The 20,369-nt window shown below is 45.1% G+C and overlaps 1 protein-coding gene across 1 annotated transcript; it reads left to right on the forward strand.

Moving 5' to 3' along the window:
- Positions 1-13: 13 nt before the first annotated feature.
- Positions 14-17,479, forward strand: LOC107149268 (myosin regulatory light chain interacting protein). The gene is made up of 7 exons (XM_015494047.2): positions 14-706; positions 896-1,086; positions 11,394-11,579; positions 12,724-12,921; positions 13,315-13,479; positions 14,358-14,778; positions 15,933-17,479. The coding sequence occupies exons 1-7, from the start codon at positions 689-691 to the stop codon at positions 16,020-16,022; spliced, it is 1,269 nt and encodes a 422-aa protein (XP_015349533.1). The 5' UTR covers positions 14-688; the 3' UTR covers positions 16,023-17,479.
- The last annotated feature ends 2,890 nt before the right edge of the window (positions 17,480-20,369 follow it).

Here is a 20,369-nt window from a genome sequence, read left to right on the forward strand (position 1 = left end):
GCGCCGCCGGGGTCGCGGGTACAGCCGGGAGCTGCCACCCCGTCCCCTAACCCGTTACTTTCCCCAAACAAGGTGGACCGGCACACCTGCTGCAGGTGTGCGCGTGATGCCGCCCACGGGTCCCCGCAGGGCCTGGCAGCGCCACTCGTGTTCCAGGATAGGGTGGCTCGAGGTAGTCTTGGGTCCCGGGCTTTCTTGGCAGACAAGCCGGGTCCTTGTCTCATTCTGCTTCTCCAACGGCCGGTTCACCTGCTTCGGATTTGCGGGGGAGAGAGGACTTGGAGAGGTTTGGGCTGTCTACTGCTTGGTTGTCTTCAAGCATGTGATTCGGTGAGAGTGAAGAAAGGTGCCCTACAGTGCATGAATGGTTGGTATGACAGACAGAGCCTTTGATCCCTGTGAAACACCCTGCCTTCAAATCCTTGAGACCTGAGATGTTTGGAAAACCGCTTAGCTGGAAAAAGCTTAGCTGACACTTGTGGCGTCTTTCCTCAATGTGTTTGTTTTTTGGAATCCAGATGGTTAAAATTGTCCAGATAATAAAGCTGCCAAATCAGCTGTGCAGATTGTGCTGGTGGAGGGAATTCCAGAGATCCGATTAAGAGGGAAACTACCCTGTGGCTGCCCCTCCTTCAGCCTTTCTACACGGCTACTTTGGGGGACTCCTTTTTCTCTACTGCAGTCAATCATGCTGTTGATAGTCAAGGTAGAACAAGCTTCCATACCAGAGCTAGGTTTCGACATCAGATTTAGAATTTTGTTTCCCCAGTTTACACGGGGAATTGTAGCACCGTTGAACTTTGTAAAAATCATGAGGCAGTCTTGGATACAGACAGCCCTTGGGTCTGCTCTGTGTACCATTTGCTCATCTATGCTGCATTCATTTTTGTTTTAGGTGTGCAGGCGATTGGGAATCATAGAAGTTGATTATTTTGGACTGCAGTTTACGGGTAGCAAAGGTGAAAGTTTATGGCTAAATCTGAGAAACCGGATCTCCCAGCAGATGGATGGGCTAGCGCCCTACCGGCTTAAGCTGAGAGTCAAGTTCTTCGTGGAACCTCATCTCATCTTACAGGAGCAGACGAGGTAAAGTGAGGCTAAAGTAAACCAATGTCAAATACACCTTTGATTCCTTTTAGAAGGGATCATTGCATCCTCCCAGAGATGTCCCCCAGCAAATTTGTGTTACCGAAGACTGAGTTCTTCATAACTTAAGTTGGTTTCCTGTATTATACTCTATTTGTTGAGGTGAAGAGGGGGCTGCATAGTTGGCCTGGGTGCATTTTCCAATTCTTGTTTTGTTTTTGTTGTCTTTATAAACTTACTGGGAGAAAGGGGTTGAAATCTTAACAAACAAACAAAAAGAAACAGCTCTGAGACTGACTTCCTGATAGCAGCATCTCATGCCCTATAGTAACCTCGCCTGAGTGGTGTTATTACAGGTCACTGTAGACCGCTCTAACCGAAAGCAGGAAACAGTTCCTCTTGGGTTACTTAAAACTTAGTCAACTTCTTCAGCCTAGTATCAGATTACAGTATGTAGCAAAGAGCTCTGGCTTCATGCAGAATTTTAAAAGTAAGTTTTATGAAAACTTAATAAAAGAACTCTTTGAAGGCCATTGTAACTGAATTCCACCCCACAGATAGATTAAATATGTCTGTTGTTTAGACTGTTGAATTTCTCTGTTGTTAAAAAAATAAACAATAACCCCACCAATAGTGGCAGACTAAAGCCTGAGGTCTCCTTTTTCAAACAGATACTGTGTTCCCTCTGGACTGATACTTTTTCTTAAAGATGTGCCAGACAAGGAAAGTGATGTTTAATATTTACTGCTGAAATGCCAGAGACTTAAATCTTACAGCAGCATGTCAAGTAAAAGAAAATGACTGCCTTCAAAAATGTAGCGAACTTTGGATCTAAGCACCAGTGTTTTTCATAATCCTTTGACTTGGAAATCTGCCATGCATGTGAAAAATGTGATTCTGAGAATTTTGAATAATGATGAGTGAGCAAAATCCCCTAGGAGTTTTTAACATATCGTTTTTTGTTTGTTTATTTGTTTGTTTACCAAAGAACTGATAGAAATGTTTTATAATTATTCATTTGAATTTGAAATCTCTTCTTTGCCTTGCTATGGAGCTTTAAAGATAGACGAAATCTTTAATTTACTTTCTGAAGGAAGCTAGCATTTTGAATTCTTAGTGCTTCTTAAAATATCTCACAAAATATTCAAGTCATTCTGTGTTTAACAATGTTTTAGTTGTCTTTATTAATCAGAATTTTTTTATATAAAGCTAATTGATGAAAGCTTGTACTTTACACTTCATGACTTGCAGTTGAGTAAAAAAAAATTAAAAAAAACATTGGATTTTTCATTGTATAGTCATATTTTGATTTTGCAGTTACTTCAGGGTCTCTCTATGACTCTATTTTGATGACACAAATTGAGTTTTTATATCGGAGGACCAGATACTTTATTTAAACAATGGAAGTGATAATAGCATAATACATTTGTACTATGAAAGCATTCATACTGTATAATTAAGTACTAGGTGGTCTCTACTAGGTCTTTCCTGTAATTGGGTCAGTACAATGATCAAATCCATTTTATTCATGCAAGAAAGAGAGACATTTTATGAATTAGAACTTGAATCAAATTTCCTCTCTTGATTTTTCTTTTCTTGACTCAATTGACTTTGACTCTTGAGATTTATAGCTAATAGCACTCAAAGAGTATGTCTAGCTAGTTTGACTGGGTAATTTTAATTGATTTTATTTCCTTTTTCAAATCCTATTGAAAGGTTAGTGTGATATAAACTTTCAATTTGCTTTTTAATATATTAGTGAATTTTGCTTGTGTGTGTGTGTAGGATTGGCTAAAATACAAATCTCTAATAAAATGCCACCTGAGGTTTATATCACATCTGCTTTAATAACTTGATAAAGTGATTTGTAATCACCATTTGTACCTTTTAATTAGGGCAGCAGAAGTTGTACTAGGTCCAGTTTACAATTAGCATTGTTTTTACATGCATGACACTGAAGAACAAAAACACTTATTTCCCCTTAATGATATTTTAGTAAAATAAAGCTTGTTGATAAGCTTTTTGATATTCAGCTTTTGTTATAAAACTCTGTGAAAATATAATTGATGTGCTTATGTATTGAGTAAATGCAGCTGTGACAATCCAGTTATTAGAGTTGATTTTTTACTAAGTCAAGTCATGAGGGTGCATTTAGTATACCGAAAGCGGCTGGACAGTTTATTAAATGGTTCTGAAATATTCTGGCTTAGTTGTCCTTTGTGGACAATTAAGTAGGCTGCTCAGGGTAGAGCTGGCCTAACTGGAGGCAGTTAACATACTAGTCCACATCAGATTACAGTAACAAGCAGGAAGGCCTACTTATCATGGAGAGCCCTGGGACCCAGGCAGAAGCCCTGTGTTCTGGGTCCCACTGATCATTAACCACCAGGCCCGAGCCCTGCTGAAAGCCCAAGAAGAGATAGTCTCTGAATGCCTCCTTGCATAGCTTCCCCACTTTGCTTCTGCTTCGTCTGTATTATTTTCTTAATGTTGTCCTAAGTATATTCCTTTGAAGACAGAGAAAACATATCTGGTATTGGCTTGGCTTGGCAGGTAGGGTTAATCTGGTCTCTGATTTGGCCTCAATTTAGATGTGGTCCTACCCATATGGTTGTTTGCCTCAAAAGTAAAAGGAGAGTCCTGTTCAGACTAGCTGGCACCATTCAGAGATGGAGACAGCAGGTCTTTTCAGCAGATGTTTGCGGTGCTGTTGATTTAAGCAAAAAGTGAAACAAATTAATGTATTCTGGAAGTAGATCTGAAATTATAACCATCGTGGAAATTTTTGCTCTTCAAAGGCTTTCATTTATTCATAACTATTCTGACTGAATTTTGCCAACATTTTCAAATCCAGAAATTAGAGAGGTATATGCTTCATCTGAGTGTTCAGGGACACACTCTAGTCCTGGACATTGAAGTTCTTCAAGACTTCAGTGATGCCAGTTGTGTCAAGGTTGACGAGTCCCCTGTTCAGTCCCTCCTGCCATCCTGGCCTGAGCTCAGTCATTAGTGCTGCAGCTGGCAGGAGACTACACACCCCCCAGACATCCTGAGTCTTTCCTTTGTAGCATTCAGGAGCTTATAACACCGCGTTTACTTACGTGACAGTTGTTTATTGTCAGTCACTCTGATAATCTAAATTCCATTGACATTGATCAACATTGCATCTCCAGAGTCTAGCAGGTGCTAATTTATAAGACAATTGTTCAATCAGTGAATTTAGAATTTAGAAATAAAAATGGGGTTAACCAACACAAAGTTTCTTATAGATACTGTAATGTTTTTGTTTGCTTCTGTAAATAGAAAAAAGAATAGTTAAAGGAAATGTCACCATTAAAAAATGTCACGTGGTATTCCTTTCTGTTTAGTGATGGCATTCCTTGCCTTCCTCTTTGGCCCCCTCCACCATATTCCAGATCACCAGTTTATTGGCTGTTCGTTCCTAATCTAAAATGGACAGCCATTCCCCTGGACCTTTTCTGATGTTCAGATGTAAGACGTGGGGCTTCCTTCCCTGTGTTGCCCCCAGCTGGGCTCAAGCAGTCCTCCTGCCTCAGCCTCCAGAGCAGCCGGGGCTGTAGGGGTGTGCCGAGGTGCCTGGCTCAGATGATTTTAAGCTACAGCCTTACTTTATCTAATTTCAGCCAATTTATAGTCTTAACTACTTATTAATTCAACTTTTTTTCCTGTCTTCCAACACACACAAAAAAATCACATAGTCATATAGAAATCTAGGAAAGATGGCATCATGGAACCCAGAGAAAATGCCATGTGACAACTGTGGGCAGATATAGAAAGTGATGACTTCAATCCAGTTCAGAGCGGAGTCTGATTGGCTCCAGCTAGTGCCTGTAAATCATGCTCAGCCTTTCCTAACTTGTCTGTTGGTAAAAGATGCTTACATAATCCATTGTGATATGGGTGGGTCAGTTCTGTAAGAAGCAGTTGCAGCAGTGTGTATATATTATAAAGGTGTCGTTTATGTCCTTGTATCACCCAAGTACCTAAAAGTAGATAGCACTTTTTTTCTTTCTCTCTACTTTTTTCTTTTTCTTCTTTTTTTTGCATTCCCAGACATGAAACAGGCCCCAGAAAAGTAAAATTGGTAAAATCTGACGTGTATATTTCCAAAGAAAGTATGGATTGGATTTCCGTATTCTGGCTTACCTATTCAGTTTTTTCTTTTTGCTAAGACTATGTAGGATGTTTGCATTATTACATGGTAGTTATTTAGTCAAAGAATTCCATCTGGACATCTTCGGTCTCTTTGAATTTCTGATATTTATGTGTTAGCATGAAGTAGTCAAATAACTTTCTTAAAAGGCATTTAAATTAAAATCTAATTCTTAGAAGGCACTTAGTCAGACTCAAGGTGACCCACGTGGGGCAGTGGCAGGAATAGCAGATGGACTCTTTCTCTGCTGTCCTCTTGCAGCCTGGTCTCAGCCCTCTTCCATACCAGCAACAGGACCTGGCAAGTAACTCATGATCCAAAGGCATTGAAGAGGTGATGGGTTCTGAAAGCCCCTTGGCTGGCCCTGCACTGTGGAAGAGCACTCTCCTGACCAGCCTAGGGAAGGAGGTGGCAGCCAGAGCTTGCTGGACTGCCTGGACTGGTGCCTGGCAGGGACTTACTGCAAGGGAGTAAGTGGTTTCCAGAAGTCCAGGTTTGATGCTTTCCAGTGGTGGTCCTCTTCTAGTTGGGGCTGTAATTGGCCTTGAAGTTGGCAGTGCCCTGTGGCTGCTCTCCACTCTTCACGGCTGCAGGGCCCGAGGAAGAACACACACCTCAGTCATATGGCTTTGTATTTTGGGCTTTGAAAAGAATCTCCTTACGTATGAGTAGAGAGATAACTTGGTCAGTGTGTGGTAATGATTTACTCATGGAGAACAGAGGTGGAGTTCTGAATCTTGACGAGCTAGGATTTTCTCAGCCTCTTTTCATGAAAAATTTCAAGCATACGAAGGCCTTCACAACCAACATTCATACAGTCCAGCCTAGACTCAACTATTAAGTTTACTGTGCCTGCCTTATTGTGTATGTATGCTTTTTTTCTTTTCTTTTCTTTTCTTTTTTTTTGTTCTTCTACCCATCCATCCATCTTTTTGATGCATTGTCAAAATAAGTTGTTATAAGTATACTTTCTCCTGAGTACATGACTTTCATTGACCAGCACTCCCTGTTTGCATATAGTTCTTTTTTTCTTTTGCGTGAAGTATATAAATCCTAATAATACTGCTTACTAAGTTTTGACAGATAAAACTAAGGGTATTTTAATGCTGTTTTGGATTTATTTTTTATTTTTGTATATTTATTTTTCTATTGCAGTTCTGGGGATTGAACCCAGGACCTTACATGGGCCAGGCAGGCTCTCTGCCACTAAGCGGCTTCCCCAGCCCAGTATGTGCTCTTGTGTCTCGGTCTTTTGTTTGTCATGTATTCTTTTAGATCTGTCAATATTGATGTGTGTATCAGCAGATCGTCCCTTTTTATTGGTGGATGGTACTCCGTTTTACGAATGTGCTACTGTTTGTTGATCCATACTGCTATTGATGAACACCTGTTTTCCATGAGCAAAGCTGCTATGAACATTCTAGTACAGAGTTATTTTTTTGTAGACACATGTGTTTTCATTTCTCTTGAATAAATACCTAAGAACAGAGTAGCTGGGTCATAGAGGAGGTAATTGTTTGGTTTTATATGTAACAGCCAGGCCTTTCCCCAGAGCATTCTCACATGAAGAGCAGAGGGGACTCAGGCTTCTCCACGTCCTGGCCAGCCTTTCTCTGAGCATGTAGTGGTAGAGTGCTGTAGTTCTAATTTGCATTTCTCTGATTAATGATGTTAATCATTTTCATGTACTTATTTGCCTATCCTAAGTCTTCCTTTGTGATGTATCTATTCAAGTCATGTACCCATTCTTATTGTTGGCTTTTATTTTCAAAATGTACAATTTCTTTATGTGTTCTCAATCAGTCATTTGTCAGATATAACTTTTAAAAATATGTCTTCTTTGTGGCTTGCCTATTTTCCTATGCCTTTTGGTGAGTAGGAGTTTTTAACTGGGATGAAGTCTAATTTACCCATTTTTTTCTCTTCTGTGATGTTTGCTGACATGTCCTAAGAAACCTTTGCCATCCCCCAGTCATGAAGATTCTCTTATGCTTAGCTCTCATAGCATTACAGTTGGGCTTCTACGTGCAGGCCTGAGATCCATCTTGAACTGATTTCTGTTCTGTTCTAAGATAGAAAATGAAAAAAAAAAAAAAAACTCATAGCAATTCTGTTTTGATTTAATAATTTAAAAATATAACTTGGCAGTTAGAGTTTGGTGTAAAATAAACTGATATGGTTAAGTGAGTCATTGGATGGGGGTGTGGGAGGTGGGATTGCGGTGGGGTCTGACTGAGAGAGGGACAGTCTGGACACAGCCAGGGTCAGTGGTGGTTCTCAGGGAGAAATACAGTTCAGTTACTGGAAACTGAGCTTTTAAAGATAGCTACCTAGCCTCTTTTAAAGAAGTTTTGGTTAGTTACTTAATTCTGAGTGTAATAATGCGCCTGGATGTGATTATTTTATACTTGTCCTGAGAAGCTCTTCAGAATGCTGTAATATAACTAGAGGGTGGAACAGAGTGGCCTCAGAGTAGCCTCGGCCCCAGCACACGCAGAGTCCCAATTGGGTTGTAGAAAGCTCTGCTCTGGGGACCTGGTGATTGTTTTAGGGATAGCCAGTGTTCACAGCAGAGTTCTCTGGTTAGACACTCTTGAAAGATAAATGATTTAACTTTATTTCTTAACACTATCAAAGGCATTAATTTTAAAAGGAGGCAATTTACAGTTATTTGAAATAAAAACATAACACTGTATGATCCTAAATTAAAATCGAACATATCTTTATATTCACCCCCACCAACCTTCCATAATGCTGGAGAAGAGTGAATTCATTTGTAAACATGATGTCAGGCATGGATTAGCCAGAATGTTTCACCCTGGGCTCCGAAATGTGGCCCATATATTGAAAATATCAATTTTCTTAGTGACTAGTAAAATTTACAGAATGAATTTCAAAGTAGAACACCAAGAAAATTTTTAAAATGCCATTGAGCTTCTATATTCACAGGACACGTTCACATGTGCTTGCTTGTGTCGAAGAACATTGTCTCTTCTCAGAGGCTTTCTTTCTGTTGTGGTCTAGGATGTCCTCTATGTTGAATAAACATGTCATCACTTTCAGTCTTTTGTTTAAAAAAAAAAAAATCACTGCAGACATGACTTCTTTGACTGCATCTGCTTGTTTTGATGTTATTGGTAACCTTTCACCCAGTTCACCAAAAAAAAAGGAGAGGGCAAAATCCAGGAGCCAGCCAGACCTTCCAGGCCAGATGGCAGAGGGGAAGATAATGGGAGCAAAAACCTGAGTCAAAGGCACTCTTAACCTCTTGAGCTGTCACGGAATTCCTTACTGGAAACGCAGGTCAGCTTTCCCTCCTCCTCCCTGCAGTCTCCTGATGGCTCCTCCTAGCTGCTGACCTTGGTTGCCACCCCCTCCCCCTGCACACACTCCCCCACCCTGGGTACTGTCCTGAGAGTGAACCCTTGTCACCCAGTGGCCAGTTTGTGGCTCTGCTCTAAAAGCTGTAAGTTCCTTTAGGAGTGTCCATTCTGTAACCCTGGCCCAGGGCTGGGCACAGGCAGGGTGTGACAAATCTGATGAAAAGGTGGCTTTGCAGCTATGAAACGGCAAGATGCAGGAAGGGCCAGGTAGAAAGGCTGTCGACAGCAAGGAAGGCTTTCGTGCTTACCAGGTGTGCTCACGTGCAGCCTGGACTGTGTGTAGGAAACAGCGCCGCCCCCACCTTTGTCTTTTTCTGACCCATATACGAGAAAGGACCAGCATTCCTGTCAGGCTGCTGCCCTGTTGATATCTGGTCACTTACTGCTGCTTCGCCTCCAACTTGGCAGCTCTCTCTAGAAGTCGGCATGGGTAGTTTAGAAAAAGAAATGGAATCAAGTTTGAAGCTCTCCTTTTGCGGGCTATACTTTCTACTTCATAAGACAGGAAGTAGTTTCTAATTTTATACCAGGAAAATAAGTTCAAAGAGGCCTTTACGAAAGCCGTGATTGATTGAGAAGACTTGGTTGGCAGTGCTAACCTTCAAATCTTTTCTCACATAATTTCTTCTGGAACCTACATTCAGCCGGTAGTTTCCTAAAAGTGCTCCCTGATGGACAGACAGGTATGTTAGCAAGATGAAGTCGACCCAGGGCCATCTGAAAGGCCTCCGAGGGCTGGAGCGGTGCCGTGACTCAGGGTTTTGTGGGAATGCTGGGACCCGCTATTTTAAAGCCAGGTTTTGGGGTTTTTTTGTGTGTGATTTCTTTGCCTCAGCAGGGGCCCTTCTCAGTGTAGCAGTATGTCAGAAATACTTTAAAGACTAACAGATGTTTGGGTTAATAAAAACCATGTTTACCCTCTTTCAGTGCTGTTGTGCATTCTTACTGTGGTGTCTTTACGAGGGCTTTGAGTAAGGAGAAAACTGCAGTACTTGGCAGAGTTTGATCATCTTAAATATTTTGTTATCATTAAAGGCACGAAAGATTGGATTTGAATGTTAAGGCAGATGGTGGCTCTGTCAACCTGACATCTTGGGGCTCCTCATGTTTGAAGCTCTCTTTCCTCCTCTTCCTCTGCCTGGAATGACTCGCACAGGAGGCGTGTATGAGCAGACAGCCAGCCGTGGGGCTGGAGGAAGGCTGTCACCCTCGGTGGAGTGGGGACTGAGCTTACCTGGTGCCTAAGCCTTACCAGTGGCCATGACTCACTTATTAATGGGAGGGGTTTGTGGCATTTAAGCACTTTTCAGAGGCAACCACAAGTCATCTAAGCAAGGTTAGGGTGCCACATTGCTGGGGACAAATTTTGTAACTTAGGCCAACCTTTTCTATGAAAGCGTAGAGACTCTTTCCAGAATTTTGGGCAATATGAATAAAATTTTAATTTCCCAGGAGTTTGTAATCTTAATTTCCCCAGGACTTTGTAAGTGTGATGGACAAGCCTTTTGATCATGTAGACTGGTATCGTGCACAGTTAGGCCAGGCTCAAACAGAACAAAACTAAGGTTGGGACATCAAATAATCACAGATATCTGCAGCTGTACCTGTGCCTGTGGAGCTCTTTGAAGTCAACTTCGTGCAGCTGTCTAAACCCTGCCAACAGTTACCATACACCCAGCCCTGTGACAGGAAGAGATGGTGTATATCCAACATCGACCCCAGGTATCCAGGAAGAGCAGCCAGGACAGAGGGAACAGCAAGACCAGGGTTCCTAAGCACAGGAATTGTCCCTTTCCTGGGCACAGCTGCTGGAGGACACGATAACATCTGTGGCTGGAAAGCTGGGCACAGCAGAGGAGGCTGGGTTTCAGGCCACTATGGTGCTTCCTTAGCAGACAGTGGGGACCCCTTGAAGGATCAGAGCAGAGAAATGGCAGCCTGCAAGGGGGGCTGGCAGAGTCTGGAAGAGGGAGCCGTGAGGGTGGGAAGCTCTGTGGTTGAGAGCTGTGAACAGGACTGATGGCTGAGGAGGCACAAGGGACAATGGATGATGGAACTGGTCTAAAGGGCTCTCGGAGACTATTAGATAGGTGGAGGTGGGAGGTTTGGTAAATGTGAGTCTGGACCTACTGAAAGGAAGAGTGAGCTTGATTTCCAAGGAGCCGAACTTGAGATGCTAATGAACTTCCCAGGTGAAGTCTGGGGGGCAGGTATGATTCTTGGAAATGAGGGTTGTGTGAGTGAGCTGAGGCTCATTCTTCTTTAAAAATTCCTTAAGATTATATCAGAATTCATTTCAAGATAGTTTTTCTGATGAAGATTATTTATTTTAAAACAGTGCAGAAACTTGTGTATGAGTATTTTACATGTTGTGACCTGACTGCTACTGAACTTGTCTTTGTTAGATAACCTGTTTAGGTTACAATTTTTATTCCAGAGAAAGTTCGTCTTAATGTTATTTTGTCTTAATGTTCATGATTAAAAGGGGCTTTATCATGGTAAGTGTATTCAGTGTGATTTTTCTAAATTGATGTTTTCTTTCCTTAAAAGGTGAGTACTTGACTGTGTAATTGCTCCACAGGTTGTATTTGTCCTTGTGTCTGTTTTCTGTGGTACTGGGGATGGGGCCCAGGGCCTCCTACTTGCCAGGCAAGTGCTGCACCGCCCAGCCGCCCCCCCCCCCGCCCAGCAGGTTGGGTTTGATGTCCAGTTATTCCCCAGTCTGACCTCGTTCGAACCTTCCTTTACAGGCACATCTTTTTCCTGCACATCAAGGAGTCGCTCTTGGCAGGCCACCTCCAGTGTTCCCCAGAGCAGGCTGTGGAACTCAGTGCCCTCCTGGCCCAGACCAAGTTTGGGGACTATAATCAGAACACTGCCAAGTATAACTACGAGGAGCTGTGTGCGAAGGAGCTCTCCAGTGCTGCCTTGAACAGGTGAGGCTGCCCGGGCCAGCGTGGAGGGCCCAGGCTCTCAACTTGACAAGAATGTCCGAGAAGAGAGCGCCTGTGGTGCAGATCATTTGTGAGGTTGGGGGGCATTGCACATTCTAGCCGGGTGTCTTCAGAAGATTCATTAGCTGTTTCTTTCAGAAATGTACAAACACAAAACAGTTTATTCAAGCAAATGCCTTTATATGAAATGTTATACATCATGAGAATTTCTTAAACATCTGGCTTTTTAAGAACTTAGGTCTCCTACAATGGAAAGTCTATCATGTGTATTGGTGTTTTCTTCATCCCTGCAAGAATGAAATCAAGAGTCCGAATGGGCATCTTAGTTACCTATTCCTGCATGACAAGGGACCCCCAAACTTGGTGGCTTAAAACAACAGCATTATCTCTGTGACTGAAAGTGTCCAGTTTGGGAATGTAGCCATGGAGCCCCTGGGTCCCAGGGGTCCTGAGCTCTCATGGGCTGCCTTCAGGCTGCTGGAGTCGAGTCCTGTGAAGGCTCAGCTGAGGGAGGACCCACTTCCAGGCAGCCCCTGTGGTGTGCTGGCCAGCCTCCCTCCCTTGCCCCCTGAGCTCAGGGAGGGCTGATCTCAGAGTGAGTCATATTTCATGAGTTCTCCGGATTCTGTTCATTAGCAGCCAGTTGTGAATCCAGCCCACACTCAAGGGTGTGAGGAGGCAGGACCACCAAGGGCCACCTGAGAGGCTCTTCTGCCACAAAGAGGCAATAGCACTCATTTTCTTCAGTTGCAGATGATCTAATCGATCCCATGTAATGCCAGAGTCTAGTGAAGCTTATGAAGTATATTAGACAAAGGCATGAGGAGGTCCACACATAAATTCTTCTTATGTATGTTTTTAGAGATTTTCCATAAATCTTTCAATTCATCCTTATCCAACATCCCCCAAAGTGTTCTCGACTGAACAGATGATGGTTTCTATCTTGAACAGTGTCTTAGAAGTATTTTATGTGGTAATTTTGCTAAATAAATGATATATCAATAATATATAGTTGATGGTTTTGTGACTCACAAATGACGACGACATGTCCTGTACTAGTGAAGATTGTCCAGGTTGGTCTTTGGATGTGTCCCTCTGGGTAACCCCACCTTCTCTTGTTCTGCAGCATCGTTGCAAAGCACAAGGAGCTGGAGGGCACCAGCCAGGCTTCGGCCGAGTACCAGGTTCTGCAGATCGTGTCTGCCATGGAGAACTACGGCATAGAGTGGCACGCTGTGAGGGACAGCGAAGGGCAGAAGCTCCTCATTGGGGTGGGACCCGAGGGAATCTCAGTCTGCAAGGAAGACTTCAGCCCCATTAATAGGTAACCAGGCATCTGTGCGCATTGCAGCTCTCGACATGAGAGGGAGGGACGAGGCAGGCAGTCCTCTCTGAGGAAGGAGATGTTCCACTGGGGTCTTCACATTAATTTCTCAGGTCTTAATGGCCATTTAATTGGTGTTGACCCACAGTGTGTTTATGTGGTAGTGTTTTTCAAATAAGTTCACTGCCATGAAAATCTCTTCCAGTCCCACACCCAAAACCTGCTCCAGTATTTCACATTGCGGGATTGCCTTCTGGCCTGCCTGGGTGTTAGGAACAAAGGTGATGGGGTTGTTCCAGATTGAATGTCTGATTTTCCTGCTGCGTCGTGGGCAAACGGGGACCCTCCTGAGGCTCCTCCTGGGCCTGCTCACTCTGTCTTCCTGTCTCTTAGGATAGCTTACCCTGTGGTGCAGATGGCTACCCAGTCAGGAAAGAACGTGTACTTGACAGTCACCAAGGAGTCTGGGAACAGCATTGTGCTCCTGTTTAAAATGATCAGCACCAGGGCGGCCAGTGGGCTCTACCGAGCAATCACCGAGACGCACGCGTTCTACAGGCAAGTACCACGGGGCACTTGAGAGCTGGCTCTGTGCTTCGGGAACGTTAGGTGACACATGGCTTTCTGTGGTTTCATCTTGTACAAATTGAAGAAGTGGGAATGCTTTGGGACATCTTGTCTCTGTGGTCACAGTCACAATGGAGTGACTGGAGTCCTTATCAATATAGTTCCATTTCCCCACAGAAAGTGCATCCGTGTGGGCTGCGCAGCTTCTCCTACTTCTCTCACCTTCCTCTCCTACCCACCCCTCTCCTGAGGGGCACTGGGCAGCTGGGTCTGTTCTGCTACAGCTTTACTCTTTCTTGGCAGAAGGATGACAGGTCGTCTTGCCCTCCCGGGAGAGGTCCTGCCCAGAATCCTCACTACCGACACACTGAGGATTTTTTAATAACAATATCGATCCCCTCATTCTAAAGGGTATTTTGAAGCCAAGTTGTGATTGGACTAAAATATCCGGAAAAGTGAAGCCAAAAAATTTAATTGGTAGAAAGCCTTAAAATATTTTATTTTAAAATAGACCTACAGATTGTGGAGCAGAATGGACAAATTGTCAGCATTTTAAACACAAAAGCAAACGCTTCAAAGACAAATGTCCTTTCTCTTCCTCAAGCTGCTGTGGACTGCAGCTCATGCCCTGGAGACAGAGCAGAGGGTCACTGCTCCGTATTGCTGGGTACTTCATAGGAGGGACTTGAACAGTACAGAGGTGGAGTCGTTGGGCTGTTTGGCACGCACAGCGAGGGAAGAACCTGCTCCCAGGCCTGCGCCAAATGTCTGTGGACACGACCTTTGTATTGGCAGCAGTGTCAGGAGGTCTGTTATGGATCTGCCCTGGCTCTTGGGCATTAAAGCAGATGTTCCATCTCTCCTCGCAGGTGTGACACAGTGACCAGCGCCGTCATGATGCAGTACAGTCGTGACTTGAAGGGCCACTTGGCATCTCTGTTTCTAAACGAAAACATTAACCTCGGCAAGAAGTATGTCTTCGATATTAAAAGAACATCCAAGGAGGTGTACGACCACGCCAGGAGGGCTCTGTACAACGCTGGCGTTGTGGACCTCATTTCCAGGAGTGACCAGAGCCCCCCTAGCTCTCCCCTGAAGTCCTCAGATAGCAGCATGAACTGCAGCAGCTGCGAGGGCTTCAGCTGCCAGCAGACCCGGGCGCTGCAGGAGAAGCTGCGCAAGCTCAAGGAAGCCATGCTGTGCATGGTGTGCTGCGAGGAGGACATCGACTCCACCTTCTGCCCCTGTGGCCACACTGTGTGCTGCGAGAGCTGCGCTGCCCAGCTGCAGGTGAGGGGCTGGCCTGGCCTGCCTTGGCACAGCCCTGTGTGGTGAGTGCGTGCCTACCAGGGGCTGGCCAGTGCAGCGAATGCCACTTCTGCCTGGAAAGGTCGCTGTGCTTGGTGCCTGAGGGTATAGCATGCTGTTTTCACCAGCAGAATTGCTCTAAATCGCAGGCTCGTTTCAAGTTCTGGAAATGAGGTCCAGATTCCTAAGGTGGTCTTCAGATCTGGCACCTAGTTGGTGGCTGAATCCAGCCTAGAAAGCAGGCTGCCTCCACTGCTGCGTGCTCCTGGGGCCGGCTGACCCTGGGGGACGGTCTTCTTACTCGCCTTGTACTTCAGAAGAATGCTAGGACAGTGCAGTCCTTGCCAACCTTCCATTGCCCCGGGCGGATTATCATTCTGATTAATGTGATGAATTTACTCTGATTACTGCCGATGTCTCTAGGGCCTTCTTGGATGGGCTCTTACTTGTTAGCAAGTCAAACTCATTTTGATATTAATACAAAAAATGAAAGGTACTCACATAGCATGTTTTTGTTCTTTTCTACATTTCCTCTTAACTTTTTCACTTGGTTCCCTTGCTCAGAAGTATCAGCTAAAGATCACTGTGGGTTTATGTGGCCTAGCCCTAACTGTCACCTCGTCCTTTGGAAGCTGTTTCCAAATTCCTGAAGGACTGGAAACCAAGTCCACAGGACCATGGCGTCCTTCCTGAGAGTGGTCATGCTGCGACCATGAGTTATTTTCCCAGGCGCAGCCATGTACTGGCCTTTTTTCTGCCACATTCTGGCCCTTGTACCCAAGTCTCCCTTAGTGCTGGTGAAGGGCACATCCTTGCTCAGGACCCCAGGAACATAGAGCTGTTGCCTGGGAGCAGACAGAGCCGCGTTCCCAGCCTCGTGGGCATCCACCTGGTCATGGTGACCCAGGGCCAGTCTGCACAGGGCCTCTTGCATGAGGTGTCATCCTCTACTCTTGGAGGGGCCACACCCTTGGCTCAGTGTGCCCATGTAGAGTTTAGCTGGAAGACCTCTGCAGTTGAAGGCTCAGAGGTCACTGTGGTCACAACTCACTTAGAGCACTCCAGGCAGCAGGTCCAGGGCGGGCACCCAGGCCCTGCAGAGGTGTCTAACCAGTGCTCTTGGCTTCTCTCTCCAGTCGTGCCCAGTCTGCAGGTCCCGCGTGGAGCACGTGCAGCACGTCTACCTGCCCACGCACACCAGCCTCCTCAACCTCACTGTCATCTAGCCTGTCCTGCGTCCATCGACATGCCATATTTCCACGAACTGCACTATTGTAAACTATAAGAAGGACAACTGTGGAGAGAACCCCACTCCCAACCACCCATCTGCCACACCGCATTGAAAAAACAAAGAAAAAAGAAGAAAAACCGGAACACAAGTTCTCACTCCAAAAACACATCTGTGTGCAGAACCAACACCCCCGGGGTGGGGGCCTGGAAGACTCTGGAACGTGACACATTCCTTGTCTTGCGTTTTTTTATGATCAAGTAAAGGAATAGGTAAGGTCTTCTGTGTCAGTTAAGTGGCAGCGTAGCCAAGAAGTGGGTACAAATGACCTCCTAAGTCTCCGCGGTGCATCCTGAGGGAGGCTCCCACCTGCGGCAGGCTTTGTCAGAATTAGTTTCACGAATTTACTTGGTTCTTTTTGTAAGGTCATGGAGAGCGGAACATTCTTAATAGGAACATTTTTCTTAAATAGTTGTCATTATATGTCATTTTTGTTTTTATAACTTGTTCAAGAATGACTGGATGCAGGCAGGTCTCAGAGTCCATCCCGTGACTCCGGACAGTTTGGCAGCCGAAGTGCAGGTTTCAGTGGGACGGGCAACAGACAGCCGGGAGCAGCTCCGTTCTTTCCCTTCCCTGCCCGCTGTGCCCAGGCCTTTGGGGATCAGATGCTGCCAGTTTGGTTGAAGGGTCTCTGGCACAGTCAAGCACTCCTTGGGCTTTGGATTGGTGGGACATTTTAAGATTGGAAAGGGAGAGCGCTTTCCTGGACGGGGAAGCCTCGCTCACCCACGCCACACCCCGGCACCTGCGAGGTCCTGTCTTCACTCCTGGTCCCTTGCCACCAGCTTCACCCATGGGTGTTGCTGTGCTTGAATGATCTGAGGTCCTCAGCCTTATCATACATTTCTAGATACTGCCTCCTCCTTGTTGTGTGGTTTAGCGGGGTTTTGTTTTGTTTTATTGGGTTTTTTTTTGGGTTTGCGTATGTGCTTTTTAAGTAAGTGTTTAGATCTTCTTTGGGTGGATCCCGCCATGGGGTTCTTTGGTTTCTCTATTCTTAGACATATTTTTCACTCCCACTGGGCATTTTGGAAGCTGGTTAGTTAGCAGGTTTTCAAGGATGTCAGGAAACCTACGTGACCTTATCGGGTGCAATACTAGCTGAGTTAAAGCTAGGAACTACACTGTCACTTTACTGAGATTTCTGAGTATACTTTTCATATTGCCTTAATGTAGCAGTAATGTGTTTATGCATTTGTTTCTTTGCACAGACATTTTGTCAAATATTAAAACTCTACTTTTTTATGGCACATATTAGCATTATAAGCCTTTATTCCAAGAGGTATTTATTTTTTCACTTGTAAAAAAATAATGTTTCCACATAAAGAACTCTGTTATATCCTAGAGGACTTCTGTCTTTTATATTCAGGATAATAAAGAATTTAAAGCAAATACAGGTATCATCCTAGTTATTGTCATTTAAGCCATTTTTATTCAGTTAAAAAGAAATGAGCGATAACATCGAAGTTGGTATGTAATTTGGTTCTACATGGAAGATTTGAAAATGGTTAGGACATTTGCTCTGAGACTACTCCACTTAGTTATTCTGTCACCTGTGCTTTTGGGCTAGAATCGATAGTGGGTAAAAAATTTATAATGCACACAAGGAGATGAAAAGTAAAAATTGGGCAAAAGCCTGGAAGGGAGTGGTGAGAGGGGAGGGAGGGTGAGAGGGAAGGGAGTGGTGAGAGGGGAGGGAGGGTGAAAGCTGACACCGCTGGGGTGGGGCCTTCTGGGGGGTCTGGGCCCCATCAGGGACAAGTCTCAGCTGCAGAGTCCTTCATGACTGCTAGTCTGCTCTGCTGGGCCCTGACGCCCCCCACGCACCAGTGTGTGCTCATCTGTTTTAGGAAATGCTCTGTGGAACAGAGAATGTGGCACTGTGTGTGTAACTGATAACTTAGGAAAGCTGGGAGGCAGGGAGATTTGTTTTCTACTATACCTATACTAAGCCAGTCTTCTGTCAGTTTCTAGGAATTAACTCATTTATTCATTTCACACATTTATTGAGAACCTACTAAGTGCCGAGTATTATTGAGTTAGAAATTTTTTAAAACAGGAAAAACACACACAGAATTTATTATATGCCTAAGGCATGGGAGTAGTAGGTCCCAACCTGGAAATTTTAAGACCTCAGGATATGAATGAGGGGGTCTGGGACTATAGCTCAGATGGTAGCATGCTTGCCTCACAGGCACACAAAGGCGTGGGTCCAATCTGCAGTACCACACACCCAAAAAAGATCTGATCAACAGGTGCCCATGTTATACACTAAGCCTGCTTGTCTCTCTGTATAGAAACTAAATAATGTTCAGACTTCTAGAATATTAGCACCAGTGGAGACCTTAGGCATGGCAGTCTCAAAATACTAGCCAGGTTTACTAAAAGACGGAAGGATGGGTAAGCAGGTCAGTGGGTAGGAGATGGATGGATGACAGGTCAACAAATAGATCACGTCACTCACAGCCCATTAGGCCATGGGCACTTGGAGCAAATAACATAAAAACCACCATATGAAGAGGTGCCACTTGGAACTCTAAGGCAAGCACCGTGGAGGCCCAGGGACCAAGGATAAGGGTGCTTCCAGAGGACCTTGGAGCAAGGTCTTGATTTTCAGTTGGAGAAGAATGAGTGTCTCACATGACTCGAGTGCAGTCTGGTGGGGTGGACAGTCCCCTACATTGGAGGATGTGCAGCCGAGTCACAGTGGAAGGGAACCTTGGATTTCTAGTTTGATTTGGACTCGGCTCTTCAATGCCTTCAGAACAAGGAGCTTGTAGAACAGCAATTCTTGCACAGAGAACTTCCAGCACATGGTATAGACAAGAGCAAGGAGAGAAGAGAGGCAGAGAACGCCATCCTGATGATCCCCAATGTGAAAAGAAAGTCAATGCTATTGGCCAAAGTGTATTGTTATTTTGTGTGCATGGATGAATACGTAACAATGAATCCCACCATTACTACAACTAATGCACCAATAAAAAATGTAGGGAAAAATAAGGGTCAAGATGTCAGAAGTGCAATCAGCAATCTGCAACAGGTGAGTCACATAAGAATTCTGTTTCCATCTTTGGAATAGAGTCTTGAGCAGAGGGACCAATAGGGGAGCAAGTCATGGGAGAGGAAAGAAAGCTGCACTGGGGTTTGGACGTGGTCGTGGGCACGTCTGGAGTCAGAAACCTGGGCTGGAACTTAGAAGTGGGCAAAGGCAGGGGCATGGCTGGTGGCCGTGGCACTGAATAGACACGTGAAGATGTGACAATATTAGAAGGTTCCAGGGGGAGACTTCAAGGGGACAAGGGTAAAGCTGGAGATGGATCCTGAAGTGACCTGTCTCCAGTGGAGGCGAGACTGAAGGTATTTGAGGGAGAAGAGATTCAGAGGGACGATTCAAGAGACAGGAAGCTAAGTCAGGCTCAGACAGTATGGAAGAAGCAGGTTGGCGACATCAAGGACAGTCGCAGGCTCAGGGAGTCGGGGTGCCAAGGAAACCATAAAATGTGGCAACACTGCAGGGCCTGGGTCCCAGCATGTGGGAGCATCCTCAGAATGAGGGGTTCAGATGGCCGCCAGCCAAGTGTGAATGGAGGGAAGGGTGTGGAGGCGACAGATGCAGAAGGTGGCACCCAGAGGGGACAGGGCCAGGAGAAGTGCTTGGTTTTGTATTTTAAATGGGAAAGCACAGCTGGGTGTGGAGGAGAGGGTGGGCAGGGGTTCAACAGAGGAAGGACTGGAGGGCCCCAAGCTCTGAGACACGAGAGGCTGAAGCCTCAAGAGGCTCATCTCCAAACACAGAGCTTGCAGGACCTGCACAAAGGCATCTTTCATCTCCCTGTTAAAGGTGGCAAACCTTAGCATGGAGCTCGAAATGTTTCCCCACCCCAGCCTGTTCCAGCATCTGCTCTCTGTCACAAGATGGTGAGCTCAGTGCCCTGCTGGGAAATTCTGAGAATAGTCCCCTTAAATGGCGTTGAACTCCGAGGATCAGATGCCTTGTGGGAGACACATGTGGATAAACATGAACACTGCCAGGGAAAAGAGAGAGAAAGAGAGAAGTGCTCTGTGGAACAGGAGGCTGCAGAAATTTCCAGACACAAGCACTGGAAGTACATGAAGGTTGAGCCCCTGCTTGCCTGCCTGGAGGAGGATGCAAGGCGTGCTCACCGGTTTACAGAGTGCAGAATAAACGAGGACAGCTGGAGGTTCTAATAGTTGTGCCAAGCAATGAAGAAAGATCCTGGGTGGCGTTTGAACTATCAGAATTTAAGACAGAAGGCAGCCA

The sequence above is a fragment of the Marmota marmota genome, unplaced genomic scaffold (assembly GCF_001458135.2).
Source record: "Marmota marmota marmota unplaced genomic scaffold, marMar, whole genome shotgun sequence".
In the NCBI taxonomy this organism is placed as follows: domain Eukaryota; kingdom Metazoa; phylum Chordata; class Mammalia; order Rodentia; family Sciuridae; genus Marmota; species Marmota marmota.